The sequence below is a fragment of the Aulonocara stuartgranti genome (genome assembly GCF_965226115.1).
Source record: "Aulonocara stuartgranti genome assembly, chromosome: 4".
Lineage (NCBI taxonomy): Eukaryota > Metazoa > Chordata > Actinopteri > Cichliformes > Cichlidae > Aulonocara > Aulonocara stuartgranti.
In genome coordinates this window covers 10,902,387-10,915,021 of record NC_138942.1, presented here as the reverse complement: position 1 = coordinate 10,915,021, position 12,635 = coordinate 10,902,387, and the positions used below count along the sequence as shown (strand labels likewise).

At 40.3% G+C, this 12,635-nt stretch overlaps 1 protein-coding gene, 1 long non-coding RNA gene and 1 pseudogene across 4 annotated transcripts; 2 read left to right on the top strand and 1 right to left on the bottom strand.

Moving 5' to 3' along the window:
* Nucleotides 1–25: 25 nt before the first annotated feature.
* On the top strand, nt 26–7,915 carry LOC309704843. Of its 2 annotated transcripts, none has more exons than XR_014276383.1 (4): nt 26–1,359; nt 6,227–6,324; nt 7,613–7,709; nt 7,802–7,915. It is a non-coding gene; the product is annotated as an uncharacterized lncRNA (long non-coding RNA). The 2 variants fall into 2 exon arrangements; XR_014276384.1 differs by lacking the exon at nt 26–1,359 and adding an exon at nt 5,704–5,779.
* On the bottom strand, nt 7,511–12,051 carry LOC309704833 (hemoglobin embryonic subunit alpha-like). Its single transcript, XM_082530290.1, has 4 exons — nt 11,476–12,051; nt 8,224–8,369; nt 7,928–8,135; nt 7,511–7,724 (listed from the first exon to the last, which is right to left on the bottom strand). Exons 1-4 carry the CDS (start codon nt 11,587–11,589, stop codon nt 7,596–7,598), a joined length of 597 nt encoding a protein of 198 aa, XP_082386416.1. The 5' UTR covers nt 11,590–12,051; the 3' UTR covers nt 7,511–7,595.
* Nucleotides 8,081–11,482, top strand: LOC309704834 (hemoglobin subunit beta-like; annotated as a pseudogene). Its single transcript, XR_014280852.1, has 3 exons — nt 8,081–8,167; nt 8,309–8,430; nt 9,476–11,482. The product of XR_014280852.1 is annotated as a hemoglobin subunit beta-like (transcript).
* Nucleotides 12,052–12,635: the final 584 nt, after the last annotated feature.

Genomic DNA, 12,635 nt, shown 5'->3' with positions numbered 1-12,635 from the left:
CTATATTTAAATTTTGGGCCTTTAAAGGGCCCCAAAATTCAAGATCTGAATCATCCAAACTTTGATGTTACATTGTGCCCGTGCATATTCAAGGGATTGAGTAAAGGGATCACAAAACAGGCTCTTATTTTTGCTTTAAGGTATACAGGGAGTGCAGAATTATTAGGCAAATGAGTATTTTGTCCACATCATCCTCTTCATGCATGTTGTCTTACTCCAAGCTGTATAGGCTCGAAAGCCTACTACTAATTAAGCATATTAGGTGATGTGCATCTCTGTAATGAGAAGGGGTGTGGTCTAATGACATCAACACCCTATATCAGGTGTGCATAATTATTAGGCAACGTCCTTTCCTTTGGCAAAATGGGTCAAAAGAAGGACTTGACAGGCTCAGAAAAGTCAAAAATAGTGAGATATCTTGCAGAGGGATGCAGCAGTCTCAAAATTGCAAAGCTTCTGAAGCGTGATCATCGAACAATCAAGCGTTTCATTCAAAATAGTCAACAGGGTCGCAAGAAGCGTGTGGAAAAACCAAGGCACAAAATAACTGCCCATGAACTGAGAAAAGTCAAGCGTGCAGCTGCCAAGATGCCACTTGCCACCAGTTTGGCCATATTTCAGAGCTGCAACATCACTGGAGTGCCCAAAAGCACAAGGTGTGCAATACTCAGAGACATGGCCAAGGTAAGAAAGGCTGAAAGACGACCACCACTGAACAAGACACACAAGCTGAAACGTCCAGACTGGGCCAAGAAATATCTCAAGACTGATTTTTCTAAGGTTTTATGGACTGATGAAATGAGAGTGAGTCTTGATGGGCCAGATGGATGGGCCCGTGGCTGGATTGGTAAAGGGCAGAGAGCTCCAGTCCGACTCAGACGCCAGCAAGGTGGAGGTGGAGTACTGGTTTGGGCTGGTATCATCAAAGATGAGCTTGTGGGGCCTTTTCGGGTTGAGGATGGAGTCAAGCTCAACTCCCAGTCCTACTGCCAGTTTCTGGAAGACACCTTCTTCAAGCAGTGGTACAGGAAGAAATCTGCATCCTTCAAGAAAAACATGATTTTCATGCAGAACAATGCTCCATCACACGCGTCCAAGTACTCCACAGCGTGGCTGGCAAGAAAGGGTATAAAAGAAGAAAAACTAATGACATGCCCACCTTGTTCACCTGATCTGAACCCATTGAGAACCTGTGGTCCATCATCAAATGTGAGATTTACAAGGAGGGAAAACAGTACACCTCTCTGAACAGTGTCTGGGAGGCTGTGGTTGCTGCTGCACGCAATGTTGATGGTGAACAGATCAAAACACTGACAGAATCCATGGATGGCAGGCTTTTGAGTGTCCTTGCAAAGAAAGGTGGCTATATTGGTCGCTGATTTGTTTTTGTTTTGTTTTTGAATGTCAGAAATGTATATTTGTGAATGTGGAGATGTTATATTGGTTTCACTGGTAAAAATAAATAATTGAAATGGGTATACAGTGGGGCAAAAAAGTATTTAGTCAGCCACCGATTATGCAAGTTCCCCCACTTAAAATGATGACAGAGGTCAGTAATTTGCACCAGAGGTACACTTCAACTGTGAGAGACAGAATGTGAAAAAAAAATCCATGAATTCACATGGTAGGATTTGTAAAGAATTTATTTGTAAATCAGGGTGGAAAATAAGTATTTGGTCACCTCAAACAAGGAAAATCTCTGGCTCTCACAGACCTGTAACGTCTTCTGTAAGAAGCTTTTCTGTCCCCCACTCGTTACCTGTATGAATGGCACCTGTTTGAACTCATCATCTGTATAAAAGACACCTGTCCACAGCCTCAAACAGTCAGACTCCAAACTCCGCCATGGCCAAGACCAAAGAGCTTTCGAAGGACACCAGGAAAAGTATTGTAGACCTGCACCAGACTGGGAAGAGTGAATCTACAATAGGCAAGCAGCTTGGTGTGAAAAAATCAACTGTGGGAGCAATCATCAGAAAATGGAAGACATACAAGACCACTGATAATCTCCCTCGATCTGGGGCTCCACGCAAGATCTCATCCCGTGGGGTCAAAATGATCATGAGAACGGTGAGCAAAGATCCCAGAACCACACGGGGGGACCTGGTGAATGACCTGCAGAGAGCTGGGACCAAAGTAACAAAGGTCACCATCAGTAACACACTACAACGGCAGGGAATCAAATCCCGCAGTGCCAGACGTGTTCCGCTGCTGAAGCCAGTGCATGTCCAGGCCCGTCTGAAGTTTGCCAGAGAGCACATGGATGATACAGCAGAGGATTGGGAGAATGTCATGTGGTCAGATGAAACCAAAGTAGAACTTTTTGGTATAAACTCAACTCGTCGTGTTTGGAGGAAGAAGAATACTGAGTTGCATCCCAAGAACACCATACCTACTGTGAAGCATGGGGGTGGAAACATCATGCTATGGGGCTGTTTTTCTGCCAAGGGGACAGGACGACTGATCCGTGTTAAGGACAGAATGAATGGGGCCATGTATCGTGAGATTTTGAGCCAAAACCTCCTTCCATCAGTGAGAACTTTGAAGATGAAACGAGGCTGGGTCTTCCAACATGACAATGATCCAAAACACACCGCCCGGGCAACAAAGGAGTGGCTCCGTAAGAAGCATTTGAAAGTCCTGGAGTGGCCTAGCCAGTCTCCAGACCTCAACCCCATAGAAAATCTGTGGCGGGAGTTGAAAGTCCGTGTTGCTCGGTGACAGCCCCAAAACATCACTGCTCTCGAGAAGATCTGCATGGAGGAATGGGTCAAAATACCAGCTACTGTGTGTGCAAACCTGGTAAAGACCTATAGTAAACGTTTGACCTCTGTTATTGCCAACAAAGGTTATGTTACAAAGTATTGAGTTGTATTTTTGTTATTGACCAAATACTTATTTTCCACCCTGATTTAAGAATAAATTCTTTACAAATCCTACCATGTGGATTCATGGATTTTTTTTTTTTCACATTCTGTCTCTCACAGTTGAAGTGTACCTCTGGTGCAAATTACTGACCTCTGTCATCATTTTAGGTGGGGGAACTTGCACAATCGGTGGCTGACTAAATACTTTTTTGCCCCACTGTATATTTGTTTTTTGTTAAGTTGCCTAATAATTATGCACAGTAATAGTCACCTGCACACACAGATATCACCCTAAAATAGCTAAAACTGAAAACAAACTAAAAACTACTTCCAAAAACATTCAGCTTTGATATTAATGAGTTTTTTGGGTTCATTGTGAACATGGTTGTTGTTCAATAATAAAATTATTCCTCAAAAATACAACTTGCCTAATAATTCTGCACTCCCTGTAAAGGCAGAAATTGGCTAAAGCACAGCTACGCTGTGATGAAACAGGTTCATGAAAATATCTTTAAGATGCTTACTTAAGCAGAAGACTTATCAAAATGGGCAACATCTTACAGTGGGTCTATTTCAGTGGCCCTACAGAGCATAACTAGTCAAATTGCTGTCTGTAAGGCTTCTTCAGGCCTAGCAGTGAAACATAACTTTTATGCAGCCTTCATCCATATAAGCACAGGCCACAGTTTCTAAGAACATAAGCATAACTCTATGATATTCCTTTAGTCCACACCAATGACTGTAGAAAACACCTATGAGAATGATGTTATAAACAATGTTTGAGACGAGTAGCATGGATCAGTCGATTAAAAAAGATCTTACTCATTTGTTATTTTCTTTGAAAAATAACTCACTTTCAGAAAGTCCAGTCATGATTCTTTGCTCACAGTAGTATGTGAAAAAACCTAATCTGATCATAATAATAAAAAAATATGATCTTACTAGCACCAGAGAGAAACAAAATTAATTATGTGGCTTTATTTGGCTCTTAACACCTCAGCTTCACTACTGGAACTTTAACATTATGCACTCCATACTGTACAGTAATGCCACTGTTTTGCACATGTCTCACTCTGTATATTTTATTTATTTTATATATTCTATTCATTGTTTACTCTATTTAATTTGTAAAATATGTGTACACACACACACACACACACACACACACACACACACACACATGTAGAAAAATATTTAGTATACACATCCAGAAATGCATATACTATTATATATTGTACATATATTTATTAGTTTCAGATGTAGCCATTCTTGTATTTTGCTTGTTTACATTATTGTATTTTGCACAACTCTGTTGCTTGTGAAGCTCGCACACAAGAATTTCACTCACATGTGCTGTACCAATGTACCTGCACATGTGATGTGACAATAAAAGTGATTTGATTTGATTTGATTTGATTAACTGTTGCAAACATCCAAAAACAAGTAACTGCTTATTTAATTATAATTGATCCAGATGACTGATGTAACATGAAATCAATTATGGGTACAGTAATAAGGATAAATAGGACAAGTCAGGAATTAAAATACAGATGGATAACTGTGTTGGCTTTAATTGAGTTTGCAAAAGAGTTGCAAATATCCCACTGTCTTTAGTAAAAAATTCGAATTATTTACTCAGAATCTTAACAATTACAGCAGTGGGAAAAGGGGGCTGTAATAAAATAATAACTTGCTATTAAAATATAAAAAAGAAGTACAGTTGTGGAAAGAAAATCACAGAGCAATGGAAGATGCAATTAAGGAAAGACTGATTTTAGATGATGGGATGTCATTACAGTGACCATCATATGCACCATTTCATATGATTAATAGGATCTGAAGCCTCGCATTATCTCTGTTTGATTTCGTTTTTGTGCTAATGATAAAAAAGGAGGAGATATGGAGCTCTGCATTTATCAAGTCACCAGAAGGTTGATGACTTTTACGCACTGTGCGCCTCAGCACTCGGCCACTCTGCTCTGCACTTTACTTGCTCTGCCACAAAGTGACTCCTAAACACTTTTACTTTGCCGTATTAACACTTACAGCTAATCGAGGAATATGTGGAAGGAACGAAATCTCACAAACTGTCGTACCACCAATTGTTTCACAAATGTTTGTAGAGGCAAACTGAATGGCTAGATGCTTGGTTTTATAAACATATGACAAAGACACTAAAAACACTCGAATTCAATGAGAACCAGCGCTTTTTGTCCATTTAGTGGATTATCAGAACGAGCGTGGGATGGTAAAATACGGAATGATGTTCTGGAATGATACACTGAGTTCTCACCCTAAGTATTTAGCAAAGCCGATCATATTTCGTATCTTCAATAATGCTGAAAGTGTGATTAAACAAAGCAGAACAAAACTGAAACAAGTAAAATAAATAATAAGTAAATAATATTTCTGCACGTGTGATGTGTATGTGAACTGTTTCACACATATTTCCGGTTTTGTACGATGGGATAGTTTGCAATAAGACAAGCCAAATATAAATGCGCCTCTGCTAAGCCATCGGTTTTATCAAAGGTCACACACCTGCATTTATCCAAACACATTCACCAACGATTTTTAAAGGAGGGGTTCGCCCTTATATCTAAAACGTGTATCGGTTCTCCTTCAGCTGCCTCTCGCTGATCTTAGGTGTCAAGCTGTTTCCGGAGAGAGACACATGCGTAAAACGCGCGATTTTGGCGCTGTTAGTATATATAGTAGACTTTATTAAAAGCTAACTATATGGTTCTTTGTTGCCATCTGTTGTTATGTGGCACACTTAGTGTAATATAAACTTAAGGGTTAGACTTGAGAGTTGAGATGTGAGGTGAGGTGGCGTGGCATGGTAATGAGTGTTACTATATTCGTGTTAATGACAGAAGGGGCATTTTTGCCCAACCTGCCAGGATAGTCAGGTTTGTACGCAACTTGTGTGGCTGACGCGATAGTCCTTTAAAAAAAAACATTAAAAAAACCACGTTTTGACTACATACTGAGTTAAAAGATCTCCTAAAGATGTGGCTGTACATGTTTTCTTAATCATGCTTCTTATCAAGACCAAACTGCACAACCTGACAGGATACACTCAAATGTGCAAAGCACAAAACACATTGAGTTCGGATGCAAATTTACTTTCAATTCTTTTTTTTCTTTTTTTTCAAAACTATGAGCTGTTTCCTATAAGAGCGGCCTGAAAACTGGAGGTTCTGACTCCCAATCTGTTTTCAACGCTCTGAACCACAAGTAACCCTACAGTCTGAGAGTGAAATTCTCTATTGTACTGTGTGGTCTTTGAGTTAAGAGGCCTGATTATACCTTGTATGTAATGCAAAGGGTTTTAATTCCCATTTTGGAATTAACAGGGAGCCAATGAAGAGAAGCCAGTGTGGGTGAAAAATGCTCTCTCTTTCTACACCCTGCCAGTACTCCCGCTGCAGCGGATCAACTGAAGGCTTTTCAGGTAGTTTTCAAGACATCCTGGTTATAATGAATTAAAGTAGTCCTGCCTAGAAGTAATAAACGCATGAACTAGTTTTTTAGTATCACTTTGAGACAGGATGTTTCTAATTTTAGTGATATTCCGCAAATGGAAGAAAGCAGTCCTATATATTTGTTTAATGTGCCCATTGAAGGAAATATTCAGGTCAAAACAACTCCAAGACTCCTCAGTGTTACTGGAGGCCAAGGAAATGCCATTCAGAGTAAATATCTGATTAGACAACATATTTCTAAGATTACAATAGCCTCAGCTGAGTACAATAGCCTCTATGTTATATGAATTTAGAAGCAGAAAATTCGAGGTCACACAGGTCGTTATGTCTTTAAGAGATTCCTGCAATTTAACTAACTGTGTTATCTGACTTCATGGATAGATAAAGCAAAGCAGCACATTTGATAGAGTTGATCATGATATTTTATTACAGAGATCAGAGGATGCTGTAGGTATTAATAGTAGATTCATGTTTAGCAGGACAAGCACAGACATGAGTTCACTGTCTGAAGCCATAAGAAGATCATTTGTAGTCATCACTAAAACTATGTCTGTACTGTGATGAGCTCTGAAACATGACTGAAACTCTGAAACTGAAAGTATTAATTAATGGTAGGATGACAAAATTTGGGATAATAGGTCAAAGTTAAACTGGAGAAGCTTTCACTGGAACATTCTCTATTTATCTGAACAGACCTGTAAAAATGCCTTCTGAGATGCAGCATCACCACCTTCCAAAAACATCGTATTAGCAGAGGGAATATTTTCTATTGTCAAACTGTATTCACAAAGTCTGTAAGCCTGTTTACCTCTTTACAGTTTTGGATCCAACATTGGTGCAGTCAGTGCCTTAAGTATGTAAGAATTAAATTTGGGAATTTGGCAATTAAATAATCACAGAAATTGAAGGAATTTGTCTGTTATGTACCTTTATAGTAATGACACAATTCCTCCTATGTCCTCACAGTAAAAAGTATTCTATATTTAAAACAGTGCAGTCAATACAAAGTTAAAAAAAAGGCTTCTGCGGTTCTGAAACTGACCCTTCAGCATGAGCTGAATGCTTTAACTTTAATGTTTCTTTATCTTAAACCCTCTTTCCTCCTATGTGCTCACAGTAAAAGACTATCTTCACCACACTAATGACCATGAGACTTTGATTGCATTCAATGTTTTATTAAAAGTCAGAGTAGTAGTACGTATGAAAGCACATAATGCAGTCCTCTGCTCCTGTGTGCAGTTTATCTGTATTTCTCAGACAGGGCGAGAGCCACAGCAGCCAGGAACTTGTCCACAGCCACATGGACCTCAGGGCTGAAGTCGTCGGGGAACATGGTGGACAGGACCACGAGGAGGTTGTGAGACAGAACCTGTGGAAAGATGATGATCACATTGAAATGAATGTACTTTTTATTTATTTATTGGTAACCAGAGATCATCATTTCAGATCAACCAGCTACCCAAGGATCAAATGAAAGCTGAGTTAGATTTTAATTTCTGGTTGGATTAATGTTCACAACATGGATAAAAATTACATTGAGAAATGCTGTCCTGATTTAATAATGATCTGTACCTTGAAGTTAGCAGGGTCCACTCTCAGAGTGAAGGCGTGCAGCCCACTGAGGCTCAGAAGAGCTCCGGTCAGATCGTCAATTTTGCTGACAGCATCAGTAACTGCAGCCATCACGGTTGCTCCGTGCTTCCTCACCGGGGCAGAGCCGGGGCTCAGGTCCTTCCAGTGGGAGAAATAAGTCTTGGTTTGAGGGTACACTGTCAGCATCCTGGATAAAAATGTAAGAGAACAAACCAGTGAGTAAAAGACTGAAATGCAGGAGCAGGTTTTTGTAGGCAGTGTGGGGCCATATTTACCTGGAGACAGCATCACAGCCAATTTGTTCCTCCTTGCCAGCCACTTTAGCCCAGAAGGTTTTGACTGTGTTCTTGTCCTTTGCAGAAAGACTGGTCATCTTGCATGTTGTTGCTGTTCTGGTTGGAGTTGCTGTGTTCAGCTCAAACTGTGGAGGTTTTTATACACGAAACAGGAAATGCACACACCCGACCCACCTCACAGATAAGGTACTGGTGTTTGGACAGGTTCAAAATGATACGAAACACCTCCCATGAGATAAACAGACTACAAAATAAAATCTTCATAAGTTCAGGATAACTCATAACAAAGATATAAAACTATGCACTTGTATTTGAGAGCCAGTGAAATGTTTTGATGCGATCTATTGTTTGTTGTTCAGTGTTGTATCACAGTGGGTGGGAATGAAGAAACACGGATTCCAACTTTTGAAATTTTTAGCCATCGTGGCTTCATATTTGCTCACTTGTTTAATATCGGAGTCAAATGGGAAATACTTTTAACTAGTGGAAGTTTATAATAGAGTCTAGTTTTCTGCACAAGTTTCAAATTGAATTATTTGATTAAAAAAACAAACAAAATCATGTTTGCTTCAGAATTAATACATTTTGCCCCATTTTTTGCCTTATCACTTATTAAATCATACAACCAACACCATATACTTTTAATCTAATTAAAAAAATGCTACAGCTTTCCTTATCAGTGTTGGAAACCTTTGATTAAAAAAATTAATTTCCATCTTTACAAAAACTTCTTTTTGATTCATTTTGATGGTGGAAATTAAACAGAACTGCAAAGCGTTACACAGAAGCGGCTTGACCGATGCATTATCTAACAGGGGTTATAAAAGTCTAAAAGCTGTTTTGTTACTTCTTTTTAATACTCATTCAGCAAAGAAGTATTACAAGTCATCCCACTGCCCACCTCCACCCAGCTACATATCTTTGGGTGGAGCAAAATGGCTCCTTTATAAGCTGCATGTGGTGACCTGCCGACCAAAGTAGGATATGCGCAACAGTCAACAAGGCAAAATGGTTGCATGGACAGACTTCGAGCGAGCCACAATCAAGGACATCTTTTCCAAGATCGACTATGAAGTCGTTGGCCCAGCAGCTATTTCCAGGTAAGATCATCGGCATAAAGCTGTTTTTATGCTTGTATGTAAATTTACAAATATAAGAGGGCACATTTTGTGCATTAACATATACTTTTGTTTTAGAAATGTGATTTATCCAAATGTTCTTGTTTCCTCAGGTTTTTGATTGTGTACCCCTGGACTCAGAGGTATTTCGCTGGCTTTGGAAACCTCTACAATGCTGCTGCCATCACATCAAATCCAAAAGTTGCTGCTCACGGAAGGTTGTAATGCAAGGTCTGGAAAAAGTTGTGAAGAACAACATCAAGGCCACATTTACAGAGCTGAGCACGCTGCACTCTGAGAAACTGCAGGTGGACCCTGACAATTTCATGGTAAGCAATGCAGAAATGATGGTACTGCATCCCAAGTAATATGTGTGTGTGTGTGTGTGTGTGTGTGTGTGTGTGTGTGTGTGTGTGTGTGTGTGTGTGTGTGTTGATGATTTATTTCATGCATGTTGTGTTGTCCTGCAGCTTCTGGGTGACTTCCTGGCCATTGTGGTTGCTGCTCAGTGGGGTAAAGACTTCACTCCTGAGGTCCATGCAGCTTTCCAGAAGTTCCTGGCAGTGGTGGTGTCCTCCCTGAGGAGGCAGTACTACTAGAGAGCTGCAGAGGACCATCACATGTTCTGTTTTTAAATCATGTTTTAATGAGGTTTAAATAAAGAAATCTGTACTGCTCAAGCTATGTATTTTCTGCTATAGTATGCGTGAGCTCATTTATAGTGTTGGGGGAAAGTCCGCACACACACACACACACACACGCGCAGACATTTTTCAAGAACTAGAAAATAAATCACTATTAAAATGTCACTGTTCTGAAAGAGACAGTAGTTTAAGATGCAAATGACTTTGAATTAAAAAAAATATATAGCATGATAAAGCGTTTCTGTTTTTGCTCTTTCATTTGGTAAACCAACAAATTTGGCAAAAACAACTCGATTTGGCAGCTTCCCTTCGCGGTGTCAGCCGAATTCTCGCTTTCAATAAGGTTCAGTGTCGTTCAGCTTTGACTACGTTGTTCTGTGTCATAAATTGGCATAAACCACAGAAACAAAAAATACTCATAAAGTATTGTATGCACAAGTTTTGGACCGGTGGGTCAGCGGTCAGCGCTTTGGGAGGAGAACTGCTTGTGACGCATGTGCTTGCCCACCTTACAATTGCAGGTCAAGGCAGATGAAATACAGGCTACTGTGTGCACAGGTAATGGTGGTGGTGCTCTGTTTATGTCTGTGTGTGACTTGTACCCATGCCCCGATAATTGAATTTCAGCGTCTCACTCAGACCGCCGAGAGTGCCCAGTGTGCAAGGCTGGACTGGGACAAAAAAATCGGCCCGGGCATTTTGACTAGAGACCGGCCCACCAGGATAAAGATTGAAAATGTGACGTCATTCAGGGGTAAAACCGCAAAGGATTCTGGGAACTTGTGGCAAGACGTACTAGCGCACGCAGGCTTTCAATTGAACTCAGTTACACAGCGATAAAAAGAAACACAAAAAATGGCAAGAAGCTGTTGTATTATTAACTGCAACAGCCGGTCGCATGACAGCCACGGGAAGCCGATCGTTTTTTTTTAAATCGGATTATGTCCTTGAAGAGAAATGTTTTAAGCCATGTTTCCGAAGTAAGAGCCGACGGATGGTCTGGATATACCAAATATAACTCCCAGAACACTCCAGTTCACAGGTTAGTCTGCTCCAAGCATTCCCACAAAGGTCAGAGTTTTTAGTCGTTAATACATCATTTTTCTTAACATAATTGGTGATATAGGTTACAAGCAAGTCTGGCGCTGAACAGAAATTGTCGCTATGCTCCTTTATTTATTGTGCATAAATAGTGAATTGTCCTGACACAATATTGCGTTTCGCTTCTGTTATTATGGTACATTGACAAAAACATATACGTTTATTCACAGGATAAAACAGTTGTTTTGTATCACTAATTGTCCAGTGCGATTACAACATACAGTATTATTGTCACTGCTACATTTCTGTAATGCCTACCAGAAATTATTTCCACTACTAATTAATTACCGTTGAGCTCAAAGGTCCTATTAATAAACAGTTAACGAATGTGTATCTATGAAGACGATTTGTGAGACTGGTAAACTTACCTTTGTTCGTACGATGGTCTTTCGTTCTACACGGTGCATTTCAAGGTCCTGCACCCATCCGTCAGTAAACTGTTCCTGGGCTTGTTGCAGTGACCTGAAGTTACTAAACTTCATGAGTGTGTGCACTCACTCCAACAACCGTATGATTATAAATATGAGCGTGGTGAAAGTTGGGCAGCACGCTAACGTATTTTGTCCCTCTGTGTGCTCGTAAGGGTCTGACCCTTTCACTGGTTTGATTTTTCCTCGTATCTTTTCTTTGTCTTTTCGTCGAGTCTGTCTTTGTACGGACCGGCATTGTTCTCCTTCGTTTTGTACATTCCTTTTTTGTGCGGCAAAGAAAAACAAGAAGGTATTGGAACCGGAGAATGAACGTTTTGCGGTGTTGCAAATGCTTGCATTTGATGCGGTACTTGGATTGTTTTGCCACAAGTTCCCGGCATGCAATGCGCGAAAATCACGTGATTGCTAAACAAGGGGGCGGGTGCATTCGGCCTCCTCGGCTGTAATTGGTCCAGCCCAGAGTCGATCATGACCAATTGGCCAATCCAACACCTTTCATTATATATACCCTTCCTAAAAATAAAATAAAATAAAATAAAAAATCCATCGGCCCATAAAAACAAAAAATCGCCAGCGGCCCACCGGGCAAATGCCCGGTACGCCCGATGGCCAGTCCAGCTATGCCAGTGTGCATGTCCAAACTCATACTCATGCTGAACACAAGCTACACCATTAAAAACAGTCTAAATGTGTGACTTGTAGTCGCTGTTTCTGAATGGTCTGTCACTGGTCATTTAAACACATCTGTGACTTGTATGAGTTTTGGCTATATGGCGGTGCGACGTTGGCACGCAGTCTAGATTTTGATACCTGTTCGCTGAACCATCTGAGAAACCAGTCACTGGTGATGTGATCCAAGTATGATATACGGAAAGCATGTATTGCTTTGGTTATTGCATGTTAGATGGACTATGGGGTCTTTGTGGCCACAGAGACTTTGTTCTGATGTTTGAAAACGAGCATACAGTGTAAACGGAATCGAAGTTGTGGCAAATGACGTGCCAGAATTAAAAAACATACTTAAAACATGGCTTATTTTTTCATACTGTGTGTGGGTTTTTTCATCTGTGTTGTAACCTGTGGGAATGAGCGTATTC

Bases quoted from the DNA above. Each gene is read 5' to 3' on its own strand.
- LOC309704833 (XM_082530290.1), bottom strand. From the start codon at position 11,589: ATGAAGTTTAGTAACTTCAGGTCACTGCAACAAGCCCAGGAACAGTTT. The intron at 8,136-8,223 runs GTAAATATGGCC...ATTTTTATCCAG, and splicing joins GGCTGTGATGCTGTCTCCAG to GATGCTGACAGTGTACCCTC. The intron at 7,725-7,927 runs GTACAGATCATT...ATCTTTCCACAG, and splicing joins TGGACCCTGCTAACTTCAAG to GTTCTGTCTCACAACCTCCT.